General features: G+C 37.0%; 1 protein-coding gene across 1 annotated transcript; it reads right to left on the reverse strand.

The window, feature by feature from the left end:
- Nucleotides 1-3111: 3111 nt before the first annotated feature.
- LOC128677813 (nose resistant to fluoxetine protein 6-like) lies at nt 3112-9628 on the reverse strand. Its single transcript, XM_053758930.2, has 13 exons — nt 9520-9628; nt 8934-9070; nt 8118-8330; nt 7644-7791; nt 6944-7052; nt 6592-6679; nt 6155-6315; nt 5777-5962; nt 5286-5456; nt 4671-4812; nt 3956-4142; nt 3683-3825; nt 3112-3472 (listed from the first exon to the last, which is right to left on the reverse strand). The coding sequence occupies exons 1-13, from the start codon at nt 9581-9583 to the stop codon at nt 3248-3250; spliced, it is 1974 nt and encodes a 657-aa protein (XP_053614905.1). The 5' UTR covers nt 9584-9628; the 3' UTR covers nt 3112-3247.
- Nucleotides 9629-14584: the final 4956 nt, after the last annotated feature.

Raw genomic sequence — 14584 nt, forward strand, 5'->3', positions numbered from 1 at the left:
AGCGACTGCGGCTCAAGCGGATAGCCCCTCGAGACGAAATACAAAATACTTATTTAGTTGTAAATACGGTCTAACAACAGTTTGGTATTATCCATACTAATATTAATGTGAAAGTGTGATGCTTGTGCAACTGGCCTGCAGATAACAAGTGTTTCCGATGTTGGAGCTTAGTTACTTATATTTTAAATTCTTGTTTATATATTTTATTTCACTTATATAGGGTCAGCTGAAAATCAGCGCTGTGTCTCATGTGTAGCCGAAAAGGTAACCAGCTCAGCATATAGCTGAGCTGGTTACCTTTTCGGCTACGACTTTCGAATTTTCCATTATTAAGTTCCTATAAAGTTAGGTATATTTTAGTATAATATGTAAACATATTATGTAAATTTGTTTTGTTTTGACGAATAGAGTTTTTCTTTCTTTCTTTTCCTACATGTTTCTCAGAAGGCGTATAGTAACTAATTTTCTCCCAAAATATTACCAAGTTGATACGAACTATATGCGATAAAATGGCGTAACTACGCTACGTTTTTCTGAGTTGGCTAAAGTTAACCTCAAAGTTGACCAGTGCATTGCATTCTTAGTATTTTTGCATATATTATTTATGAGCAGAAAATAAACTTTTACTGGTTGATTTGCTCTACTTATATGTCAAAACGGGCCATTTGATTTAGGTGATTTTTGGTAGATATATATTTCTAATCTTAACATTTCTGTCTACAATTTGGTCGCGAAATAAATAAATTTATTTATTATTAAAATTTCGGGATAAAAAGTACCCCGTGTTTTATTCCAGGTTCTATTCTACCTGTGTAACAGATATCGTAACAATAGGTACAGTAGATTTTGCGTGAAAGAGTAACAAACATCCTCAAAAACTTTCTTTATTTAAAGACCTTTTGGAGCGAGTAGAGGTGAACATTTAACCAGGTGTTAACACATTTTATCTATCTAACATGCAAGGTCAAAATAAAATATATATTTATTTTCCAAATTTCATAAGACACTTCTCGTGGATGTTTCATCAACTGCCAAGGCTATGTGTTCCTATTAGCTAATAAGCAACAATAACATTCTCAAACAGGATTGACGTAGACATCCGGACGGTTCAATCACACCAGAACCTTCAAAATTGTAGTGTTACACTTTTTACGCTGACTTCACTCCGGGCGACGCGGCCTCGCAGCCACGTATGTAACTCACATTACAACACAATGGAATTTCATTACAAGTATTGAATTCGATTAATGCGAATCAAGTTAATGCCTTTTGTTCTTTGTTTATTTACCGCTTTAAAGAAAAATATTTTAATCGAGAGTGTTCATATTTGATAAATGTGTGTTCATCCGTTCGGACACCAGATCTTTTCTAGTATATTAGAGGTAGCCATGAACTAAGGAGTCAGGAGTTTCTAAAATTTTAAATTCAATAATAAATTCAAAGCTAAAGTATTTTGTACCCCTTTTTTTTTGTTTACCCAGGGGAATGCCTGTTACGCACTGAGTGTGGGACTCCTGGGCCGCTAGTCGGCCCAGCCTACACACTAAACCCCTGGGGCGTTTCCACGCTGCCGTTATGGGGGACGTCAAGTCTGCCTCTGTACGGGCGCAAGAGGTGATAGGCAGGTGACACCCACACATTGCGCCCGATACAGAGGCAGCCACCCTTCGGCCGCAGAGGACAGGGGGATCGTCGAGAGACGTACCGACTCTCCTCTTCCCCTGCGGCCCCACCGCACCGTGTTCAGCGCCACGGCCGCGCTGTGGTCGCGGAGGACAAACCCCCGCGACCCCACCTCTGGTCCCCTCTAGTTTCCACATCCAAAGGCAGGTGGCGGGTCACCAGCCAATGGCAGTACTACCGAGGGGACCGTCCACCAGGCCCAGAGCACCCACCAAAGTATCTGGGCCTTGGGTTCCTCTTGGTTCACCGGGGTGGCTGGTTGTGTCAGACCAGCCCCCCCGGTTACTAAGCCCCACCATCGCGACAAGATGGGAACCCGTCGGGGGGACCGTATTTTGTACCCCTAGCCCAAATCTAGCTGTCAACTATGAGAGAATTTTAAAAGTTAACATTTAAATTTCTTTTCACATTGTCTCGACTCAAGAAAACCTATCTTCAACGGATATAGGGCGGGTTCTATTTCAAGCTCATATAAAAAAGCACAATCATGGTTACAATCAAAAAATATATTAAAAATTGTTAAACGCATATGCGCAAGTTGTAACTACTTAACCTTTTGGGTATTTTTGAGACCTTTGAATGAATAACAATGCCAAAGTTTTAACATAACATATTGCTACCTAACAAGCCTAACACAGATTTTCATGTAATATTTCATAAAAAAATTATAATATTTAAAATAATGACGGCCTGTTCTATCACTTGTGATAAAATGTCATATTGAAATCTGACGATTTAACTAAACTGCTAGATAAATCCGACTGATATGATTGGCCAGTTTTTTTAATTATACACCTAAACCTCCCTCACTATCTATTGGTGAAAACCACATCAAAATCCCTGCTGTAGTTTTTGAGTTTATCACGATCAGACAGACAGATTATAATTGCGGAAGTTTCGATGTTTGTGAGTGAGGATGTACTCAATCGCGTAAATTGTACTGGATGGATTTCGATGAAACTTGAAACAGGGGCAGAATATAAATGGAATAGTTCAAAGAGTACTTTTTATCTCGAGTTTCCAACGGACGAAGCCCATGGCCTAATAGTTGAACAATGTGGGTTAAAATAAATAATATATGGATAAATGTATATCATAACTTTTTATTTTATAAAGAAAATGAAGGCCTACCACGAAACATACAAAAGTAGCACGTTACTAACGTCCACAAGCTGTCTCTTATGCACTGCGTACGCATCTTTAGAAAAAGAGAACGTGTGGACGCAATGACTTGCTGCGTGTTATATGCCCCATGGTAGCTCTCCAGCCACAGTGAGTACGATTTAATTGAACAATATCTAAATAAATAATAATAATTCATATAATAAAAAAAATGGTTGCCTGTAAAGTCGGTTTTACGGGCGAAGATTTTACGTGACAACGTCTTTTTACGCGCGCGGCAGACCGATCATAGTTGAGTGGGAGAGAGACGCAATGCATTCGGCGGGGCTCTCTCTCGTTCGGTGACTCATCGTAACGTTACCGGGCGTTAAACTTTTTCATAAGTGACTCCCAGCCACAACCTAATTTAAGACGTTGTCACGTCAAAACTTAATCTTATAACCTATTCACTTTTTTTAATACCATTACTTTCCCGTATACTTTCTTCGGGCAATTTTTGTTTTCCTTCGTCTTTGTCTTGTTCCAAGTTTGTCTTATTTTTGACCACTGGGGCTTTGGCAGGGCTGAACAAAAGGTTAATGAAGGGTGTAGCCGGCGCTTCGACCATTAGGAATAGTGGCAACGATATCATATATGATATCGCGACTACTCCGAATTGGTACAGCATCTGTAGAATAAACGGTAAAATTAATAATTATTGTATACTTTTAGTTTACGTTTAATCATCATTATCTAATGTAAAAGTGTGTTATTAATGCTATTTTCCTCTATTCCATTCCACAGCTATGTTAGTGTGCACCAAGCAATCTTGGTGCACACTATCTGGTTAAAGCCGTACAAAAATTCGTCGGCTAGCTTTTGAGTTATGGGTACGAACCATGTTCAAATAGGAGAAGTGCGCCAGACCGACCCTGGTGCCAGCGATAATGGGCACAAAGTTCATGTGCACGATGTACACGGAGTAGGTCAGCTTGCCCAGGATCACGAACCCGTGCCACTGCATGAACCTCTGCGATACACCTGGAACATAGAGGTTAAAGGTTATGCTTGCCGATCGAAATGTTCCAGATTTGAATCCTACTTCATCAACGATCCTGCCCGCGATTTTGTAGTCTAATAATTTTGTCAAGAAAAGTAAAGAAAAACTCACGATCAAATTTCATAGCAAATCCGACGATCATGAAAGCAGTGAGCAGTCCAAAAATGAACTTATGAGTGCTGTTGAAGAGCATCCTGATCCAGAGCGGCGTGCGGTGGTCCTCCTCGTAGAAAAAGCTGCCGGCGTTGAAGCAGAGCATTATGACTGGGACGCTCAGCCGGAACAGGCAGCGGTACAGCTGGGAACAAACGGGCAAGTCAAGTGGCATTTTGATGGTGATAATAATAATCGACAAATTTCATAGACGTTGGTGGTCAAAGGTCACAGGCAAAGGTCGTCTTTAAGGGTCTTTATCTATTTCAGCCGCCAAACAGTAGTACTTGCATGGTAGCGATTCGGTGTGAAGGGTGAGAGAGGCTGTGTACAGTGGCAAAAGTCCAAGGCCACAGAATAAGCAACGTTCGTGTTGCAAGAATTGATAGACTGTACTGTAGTGAGTGAGTCGGTATAGTACTATGCTAATACCGATTATTCTAGAAATAGAAAGCGGAGCGTAGTATATGGCATCTAGATGTAAAATAAATTACTGGCAACGACTGGATTAGGATGGCACTAGACAGAAAAGGTTGGCGTATACCCGACAGCGGGTGATGACGAGATAAATATGGTGATATCACCGCAATCTTGAAGCGATGATTTCAGTAGTTGAAAAGGTGAAGGAAAACGAGCTGAGGAAGAAATCGAGAAATTATATGTCACTACTTACTGTGCCTTCAAAGACAACTCCATTTTTGAGCCACTCGCGCAGTTTGTACGCGACAATAGTGCCGAGCACGAAGCAGGATAAACTGTTGTGTCCCAACACGTATGAACCGCCGAAGTTCTTATCTTCAAGAGTGCGCAAAAACCTGCAAATAATTACACATTAATTTTTCTTCAACAACAATAAGACTTTGCAATGGCAAAGATAACAAAAAGAATATCATCTTGCTTCCATGCTGATCTGGAAGCGAAAAAAAACATTAGAATGTGCTATTTGCTTCTTCTTCCACGTAGATTGTAAATGAAGGGAAAGAATATACTACACATTATTTTCATATCCTATACATACATTGCTAGCCCGTTAGCTCCTGATTTAATCTCAAAAAGCCCCCACACAGGTAAATATGGCCTTCGATATTGGCAACTCTTGGCTTAGTGTTTATCACTAGTTTCTCATTAGTGTACAAATATCATTATCACAAGTCGTGATACATACTACCATTATTTTGCCATCCTCCATCGTACGTGAAATACGTAGGAAGTAGGGCAGTTGTGACACGACATTAGGTGAGTTGACTGCACAATGCCACAGTCACACAAATTAAATGAAAATACTCACTCAGGATTCTTCAAAAGCATGGCGTCCATGTCCTGGAAGTAGACATGGAGAGCCGGCGGAACGAAGGAGATCAGCAGCATTGCGTACATGACATTTAACCGGTTATAGTGCTTCGTCAGTAGGAATACGGCAAGGCAGGTCATGAACAGCTGGGTGTCTGCTGCTATATGCCTGGAAACAAAAGATCACGTTACAGTTACAGTAGAATGTTGCTGCTAACTAATAATACTGCAATAAATAGCAAGGGAAGTGGAGACGAAACTGTAAGAAAGCGGACCTTGGGAAAACGCTTAAAGTGTTGCGATAAAAACTTTAAACTTCAAGACACACACGTATCAGCTTAATCACCTGTTAGTGTCTTAAAAAAAATAACCCTAGCAAGCTCAGCTCAATAGGAAATAGAGACTTTACCTACAGCTGAACTAAAGTTGGGACTCAATTTCTTCATCACACCTTTAGACAAAGATATATTTTGAAAAATGGGGACGTACCAGGTCTGAATAGCGCAGTATTTGTTCTCCTGCACGTAGTTGTTGATAAAGAGCAAATGGGTCCACCACCAGGTGCCGCAGTCGTTGACCACCGGCGTCGCGTGTTTGTTCCACAGTGGACCAGACCCCAGGAACCTCATCCAGGTCGCCGTGAAGGCTAACATCACAGCGAGTGATGGAGCCAGCCTGAGATATTGTCAAATATATTGTTAGAGTTTTATTAAAACACTACAGATATTTAAAAATAATTTGAAAAACTAGCTGCACCGAACGTTGTTATCCACATAATTATGAAAAATAAATATTGATTAGACTTTTAAAAAATTTCACCTCATTATCAAAAAGCCATATTAAGAGCAAAAGTGTAAGATTTGATACCTGATAAATCTGTTCTTGAAAGTCCTGGCCATGACAAGCCAGCCCGGCACCTCGGAGTCCAAGTTCAGGCTGGTCATCATGAGGAACCCGGAAATCACGAAGAATATCTGCACGACGATCATCCCGTTGAAGATCACTTGCCATTGCGGCTGTGTGTACGACTGGAAAATATATCAAAGGTCATTTAAATCATATTCAAGATTCACTTCTTCGCAATAGAATTAGAAGGAATTCCCCTAAAAAATACCTTATTTGAATGACGATATGTTAGATTTCAGATTGCAACTACTTAGAACAAAAGCTAATTCCTAACTATTATAGTAAATATCAATGTAACTAGATAGAATTGATGAAAACATCTAACACCAATGTAATTAACATTAATACCAAGCAAAAATATAAACGATAAATTATTCAATGTTTACAAAATTACATACCCTTTCAAAATCGTGAGTGTTATCGATGAAGCCCATTGTGTAGATCCAGTTCACATGCCCCAAGACCATCATGAACGAGGCACTGACACTGTAATCATTTAAATGTAACAAATAAATAGTAAATATAAATATCGATTTATCTATACAGTACATCTATTAAGTAAGTACAAATTAAAATGCATTTACGAAGTGGTATTGAATATAAAACTTGGATCTTATCCATTCGGATCCCGATAGAAATGAGGACTTCGTCTGGTCCTATTTCTAGGACTCGATTTGCCAAAGCCAAAGTCAAATATGGTCAAATGACTTGAAGGCGTTTGAAAAACTTTATTCATCAACATAAGCATACCGAAAAAAACTGATGCCATCAAAGTTTGGTGCGTTTGGGAATTTCTTGTTCTCTTTTATCAAATAATTCCAATTTCTTCTCATGGAGAAGCACAGCAGCAGTTCTTCGCCTGAAAAATGCAACAGACAAGATCTTTATAGAAGAAGCCCTCGTTTTTCCCTCTCTTCCTGTCATCTGAGTTGTTTTGGTACTAGAGAGCAGTTGCAGGTTCCGCTTTCCTACTTTAATTCATACGGTGTTTGGATTATTGGCACGCTTTTAATCCTTGATTACACCAAGCTAGCATTCGTTGGGATTGCCCCTGCTGCCAAAACGAGGCAAGTTCTGACTTGCGTAATTTGTCTTTCAAAATCACCGAAATATATATACACACACACACATCCGCGTGTGTTCCCGATTTCTATCGCAGCTATGAAACGAGTTTATCCTGACGTCGGACTTCGCGGTGTCACAGACCCGAATGAAACCGCGGTAACATCCGAAGATGAGAAAGAGAAAAGTAAACACTAAACTTCTTTTGTGCGACTGTGCGATACTTAGATAAACCCATTAGGTTCATAGTTTTATTTGCACGTTTCGTCTTCACTCGTGATTTTAAAGTAAAATTTGACGTCAACAAGTGAGTTGAATAAAGAATTTGAAATTAAATTGTATTTATGTTAGATAATTAAATAAATAATAATAAAAAAAACAATATTACCTTTATTGAGGGTATTTCTAGCTTTTGTATTGGTGTCCAGTTGGAAATCGTAAATGGTCGCGGAGACATTGACCAAGACGATCAGCAAGCACACCGTCAGGACATACCAGTCCCCAGCAGTTATTTTTTCTTTCTCTCTGTCGTTAGGCTGAAACGTTAAGTTTAGGTTTTAGTATAAGTTTAAAGGCTGTCTGTATGTATGTTGCTTGAAAACGTAATATTTTTAACCCCCTACAGTCTACAGAAGGCGGGGATTTATACTCGTAAGTTTAACGTGTCTATGTATCTGTATCTCTGTCCGTGGCATCGTAGCAGCCAAACGGCTGAACCGATTTTGATCTAGTTCCTTTTTGTATGATAGAGAATTTAATCCAGATTTTTCTTGGTTTGGTAACCGTCAGTCCTCTTCTAGCGGATGTGATGCAAACTACTTCAGCGTTTGGGTTTCTTAGATTTTTAATAAAATGTTTATACCTTATCGCAGTAGTACACCTCAGCGACCCTGGCTTCCAGGCCATACTCATCGAAAATGGTGTAATTCTGACATGTCTGTAATACTTGATGTAAATCCGCTTGTGTGTCTAAATCTCTGCTGCCTATAAAGTTTCTGCACGTCTTGTGAACGCATATTCCTTTGTCCAGATACGTGTGGTTGTAATGCATTATGTGACTAGACAGGGTGTAATTCTGAAAAATAAAATAGGTATTAATAACTGAAATGATATATTATTTGATTTAGTCCCAAAGTAAGTTCGAGACTTGGTGGCTCAATGATACTATATTCTATAACATAAGTACATATATAAAACTACATCTGAAACCTGGGGCAATCTGAAAAAGATCGTTTTCCATGTTGACCTCAGCTGCAGTCCGGCATGATGACCATTAGGCCACGGAAGTCGTCAGATAAAGTATATGTAATAATTTATATATAGTATCACGTCTTTATACTTTACGGGATAGACAGAGCAAAGAGTTGTGAATGTATGGCGGGCTTATTGGTGTAAGCTTGCTAGGACATCGTCTATAAAAAAAATCATAATAACAATTTCACTTTCACACGCGTTTATTCGGAAAAAAAATTGTACAGATTTAAAAAGGTCAAATCTAATAGTGTTACCACAAAATATAACCCTGTTTCCTACCAATATTGCAAAGGTTTGGATGTGAGTGAAGTCTGTTGCTCTGTGACTCCTTTTACTGGACGGATTTTAATGAAATATAACATGGGTACATTGAGTTTTGTTTGTCCTAATATACCCACGGATGCAGCTGGTAAGTAATACTTACTTTTAATAAGCTCATCAGATCATTGGAAGGGTCGGCAAAGAGGTCAACTTTGACCATACAGTACGTGCCGTTGTACAGGTGACATCTGTTGTAGTCATCCAGTGAGAACAGCGGAGGCATTTTGTCATATTGGACATCTGGAATATGAGACGATAGATTTGATATAAATTTAAATATTTATCTAGACATAGGCATAGAAAAAGTTTATTTGTATTGCGACGGACACTAATACAAAAAAAAAACAATAAAATAAACAGATTTACAAAATAACTTTTTACTAATTACACTGTAACACAGGACTGAATACCAACTTCGTTTCGTGGAAGTATGAACACTTTAATTTGATATATCATACTTGTGAAGTTATATAACTTGCCCACATAATTAATTTATCATAATTAAGTACATGGACTAATTTTAATTTACTGTCCTCAAAATAAAACGACGAATGCAACAATGTTCTAGTGGAAAATTGACGCGGGCGAAGCCTCGGTTAAAAGCTATAAAAAAAATTGAAAATCCTTTATGAAATCCTGAAATTTATATGATTTGTGTTTTAGAGAAAAAATGTGGATTTTACTCTCACCGTCTACATCAAATCCTGAGCACTTATAAACCAAAATTAACAGTAGATATAACAAGTTAATCATTATATTTTTAAAATTAAACACTGGGTAACTTAACTGATACTTGCCGACTAAGTTATAACCTAAACATCACTGCATTAAATACTTGGTGAGCAGCTGAAAAAAAAAAAAAATTTTAAGAACATGTTGTATTAGGTATAGGTACACGAATAGTTTAAAGATAACTTGAATTACCTAACTCAATCAAGATGCCTTAAAATATTAAGCCGTACTCGTGATTATGATATATTTATTTGATATAATGCCAAGCAAGTATTGGTGGTGTAATGGTTAAGCCTGTGGATCGAAAGGTCCCAGGTTCGAATCCTACTCGTGCCACATGAGTTTGTATACCAATCTGACTCATGTATAGTAGTTTTCATAGACCACCACTTGCTTCCGGTGAAGGAAAACATCGTGACGAAACCTGCACACTGGTTGATTATTGTGTGGGAAATGGAGAAGGCAATGGCATACCACTCAATTTTTCTAATACCAAGAAAGTTGTTGTGTGTGTTTATTTCCACGTAATGACCACGACCCTCAGCCATGAGGAATACGACTATGATGAAGTAGTATGAAAAGTGAGGGAAAGAGGAAGACCGAAGAAAAGATGGAAGGAATGTCAGTCTTGAAGGTATGACAGGAAAGATTAGTTGTGGAAGGAAAATACATTATGCGCGCACCTCAATCAAAATGGGATTTGGTAAGGAGCAAGAAGAAGAACACTACCAAGCTGATGGTGACAAAAACTTAATTACAGAAATTACTTATAATAATAAAAAGACGACTTTGAAAAAAGAAATAGCTGATTTATTTCAAAATTATTTTACTAACATACCTCCAGAACTCACTTCTAATATAAATTCAAGCCCTAGTAATGCTGTATCTCTACTTAAAACTAATGTCACTGCATGTAGATCTAAATTTAAGTTTTCACACATAGAATCTAGTGACATCATTAAAACTTTTAAACAGCCAAATATTAAAAATTCTGAAGATCATTGGGGTATGTCTGTTAGTTTGATTCAAAATATAATCAATGTCATGGCTGTAGACTTAGCTTTTATATTTAATCAATGTGTTGACCAAGGTACTTTTTCAGATTTAATGAAATATAGTAAATTAATTCCATTATTCAAAAAAGGTGAAAAATCTGAGCCTGGCAATTACAGACCAATTTCCATATTACCCGTATTAAGCAAGGTATTTGAAAAGATAATGGTCAATCAAATGCTACATCATTTTAAGACCCATAATCTTTTCCACGGCCATCAATATGGCTTCACTGCCGGAAAAAGTACAACTGACGCGGGAGTGGCTCTTGTCAGTCATATTTACAACGCTTGGGAGAATTCACAGGATGCCATCGGAGTATTTTGTGATCTTTCTAAAGCATTTGATTGTGTAGATCATGAAACACTTTTACGAAAGCTTAGTCAGTACGGTTTTGATTCTAAATCAATTGAGCTAATAGTTTCTTACTTAAAAGATAGGTTACAAACTGTTGATATTAATAACGTTAAATCAAATGGTTGTAATGTAAAAATTGGCGTACCACAAAGCTCAATTCTAGGACCATTTCTCTTCTTAGTTTACGTCAATGATCTGCCATACATGGTAGAAAAGCGGGCTGACATCGTGCTGTTTGCTGATGATACGTCATTAATCTTTAAAGTAGACCGCTATAGCGAAGATGTTGATGATGTAAATCGTATTTTGTCTACCATTTCGAATTGGTTTTCTGCTAATAACTTATTGCTGAATGCAAATAAAACCCAATGCATTAAATTTACACTTCCCAATGTTAGGCAGGCTCACGTCGACGTGACTCTGAATGGAGAAAGCTTAGATTTTGTACTAAACACCAAATTCTTAGGAATTACCCTTGATTCCAAATTGCAATGGGACGCTTATATTAATGGCCTATCTAAAAAGCTTAGTTCCGCGGCATTCGCAGTTTGGAGAATCAGACAACTGACGGACGTGGCGACTGCTAGATTAGTTTACTTTAGTTATTTTCATAGCTTAATGTCCTATGGGATACTACTTTGGGGGAGTGCTAGCACCATTAACACTATTTTCATTTTACAAAAAAGAGCAATACGTGCTATATATGGTTTGAAGAGAAGAGATTCCCTTAGAGATTTTTTTAAAGATATTAATTTTTTAACTTTACCCTCTTAATACATATTTGACAACATTATGCAACTTATTTAAAAAAGTTGGTGATAGAGCCTTACGTAATAAAGATAAATTGTCTGTCCCCGGGCATCGGTTGGCCAAAGTTAGAACGTCTTTTGTTGGGAACTGTATCCGTTTTTATAACAAATTGCCTAAATGGATTCTTGATTTGCCGGACAAAAAATTTAGAAATTATATAAAAGAAGTACTTTGTAAAAAGGCACTTGTAATAACAAGTCTGACGATTATGTGGATGACAATAATGTTTGGCCCAAGCATGGTGCAGTATCCTCATAACATATGTAATTGGTTTATGATTTTATTACGTACGTGTTGTACATTTAGCTTTATATATATATTTAATAATGATGTAAATTCGTCCTCCTAATTTTTAATATATGTATAAGACCTATATTTGTTAATTGACGTCCTTGGAGAAAAGGCTGCGGTGAAGTTTGAAGCGCCGCTTCTTCTTCACCTGCGCTTTGGAAGCCGGCAGTAGACTTAGTTTAAGTAATTTTTGACGTCAATAAGTGATGTATATCATCCTAAATTGAATAAAGAAATTTGAATTTGATTTTAAGTACATACATATCGCATAATCTGTAAAGAAAATCTGCGCAATCCGCAAACTACAAGCCGTGAAGCCGTGACCATTGAAGAGACAGATCGAAGTGGCCATGCACATGCATATTATATACGAAATCAAAGCCCATTTTAGATAGCTGCATTCAGCAATTTCAATTTCACAAACAGTGAAGGTTGAAGTTAAAATTGTATAATTATTAATAAATTTAGTTCCACTGCAGCCTCCACGTTAATTGAAACAGTCGAATGAGACGACGTAGTTTGCACTTTAGAACTGGATTGTCATTTAGATTTCATGCCATGTAAAAAAAATATCTTTTAAATGTAAACCTGTTCCTTCTTCGTCTAGTCTTACGCGTCATGCGCAAAATGACACAAATACAATCATGATGAGACGGTATGATAAATGTGACACAAAGTATTTATTTGTTAATGTTTTTATTTTCAGTAGTGTTCACCATCATACGGTCATACCTTCGTTATGTGATCACTATTTTTGCTTGTTATAAATGATCAACTGTTGATTATGGATCTTTAACTTTCAAAATACAAAATAAATAAATAATGACGTTACATAAACTAGAACAGGTTTTGGAGCTGTGAAATGACATTTATACAGATTGTATACTACATTAAGACGGTTGGAAACAACATTGATTATGTGCAGAAAACAGAACATCAACTTTACCAAATTCATTGCTATTAGCCGTAGCACAAAATCTATACACGATAACATAGTATTCACTTGTTTATATGTACATACGTCGATGACCTAATTAACAGATACAAACCAGATACTTCATCATTCTCTACTTCTTAGTTTTAAGCCCTTAGAAGCATGTCACCCTATGTGCTACTTTTATTCAAAAGTTCTAATTTAATTTTAACGCAATCAGTTTTCAGTCAAGCTATATAGTTAGTTATATTATATATTTCATCGTCCTTCGGGCAATGTCGATTTTATCTCTACCAAACCAAATATAATATAAGTATTCAAACAAAGTTTTTTTATTATTTTATTATTATTTATTTATTATAAATCTTTTTTATTATTTAGCTCCATATTATACTCACGCGTTACAATTACTTAAAAATCACGAGCACGCGTCACTAGATATTTTCATAAGAAATGGCAGAGAGATACTTGAAGATCCCAAAGTGAAATATCCACTATGAAAATCTAATCCAAAATTAAAACTTATTGTTGTTCTTCATCCAGTGGCTACTTTCAAAAATCCTTCCGTCATACATGTTTCATGCGCGTGTAAGTTTTGTTTTACATGTTTACAAAATGTACGTACCATGACGTCTCATTTTCAATTCAAATTCAGCACATAAAATATTTACCCAACATATATAATAAAAAACATGGGTTTGTGTGTAAGGATTTCTTATCTTGTAATTTTGAGACATGTTAATTTTTGGACAATCACCATGATGAGAAATCAATAATTTCTCTCCAATGAGAAACTTATTTATTTCGTTCCAAATGTGATTACTGTGTGTTTTTATACTTCTTATTGCATTTCTTTTTGGTGTCAGATCTTTTTCATGTTGACCTTTCGGTCAAGGTCAACAAGCCGGCAGTATGAAGGACACCAACATGAGAGTGCCCGGGATGAGATGGAGCTTCCTCCACAGGATATAGATGTCGACGCGCCCACGAAAAACAGCTGGGTGACTGCGGCTGTGTGCCAGGAATTTGTCAGTAAGAAAACTAAATAAGTAAATTTCTGTCTAGATAAATGATTTTTGTTTTTTTATATGTCCTTTTGGCCATCACTTGTCTCCAAGATCAGAGACTAAAGTTGGTCAAAAACAACTTATGTAACTGGACTGTCCATAGAAGGAAATGTCAGGGTAAATTTTTGATCAAATAAATAAACAGATAAGGCGTAAATATCACTGGGGAAGATATTGTTTCTTTCAAAGTGTTAATAACATGAACTACGAACATTAGTTGGAACATAAAACGAAGTAATCATCTATTTAGGTACCTCAAAATATTTATTCCTTGAAATTTGACTAATTTAGGTTGCGTATGCGCAGGTGATTCCAATTTCTGATCATCGAGAAACATAAAAATACATTAATATTATTTATATCATTGTTTCGTCACTGAAATAAACTTCAAATACAGTACAGTCAACAGCACATCAAGTTATCCTGCATGAAAATCTATGGCGCGGTAATAGCGGCTAGTTTGCAATGAATTTGGGTAGGTTGATGTGCTGTTAACTGTTCTTATCAACA

This window comes from Plodia interpunctella, chromosome 18, assembly GCF_027563975.2.
Source record: "Plodia interpunctella isolate USDA-ARS_2022_Savannah chromosome 18, ilPloInte3.2, whole genome shotgun sequence".
In the NCBI taxonomy this organism is placed as follows: Eukaryota; Metazoa; Arthropoda; class Insecta; order Lepidoptera; family Pyralidae; genus Plodia; species Plodia interpunctella.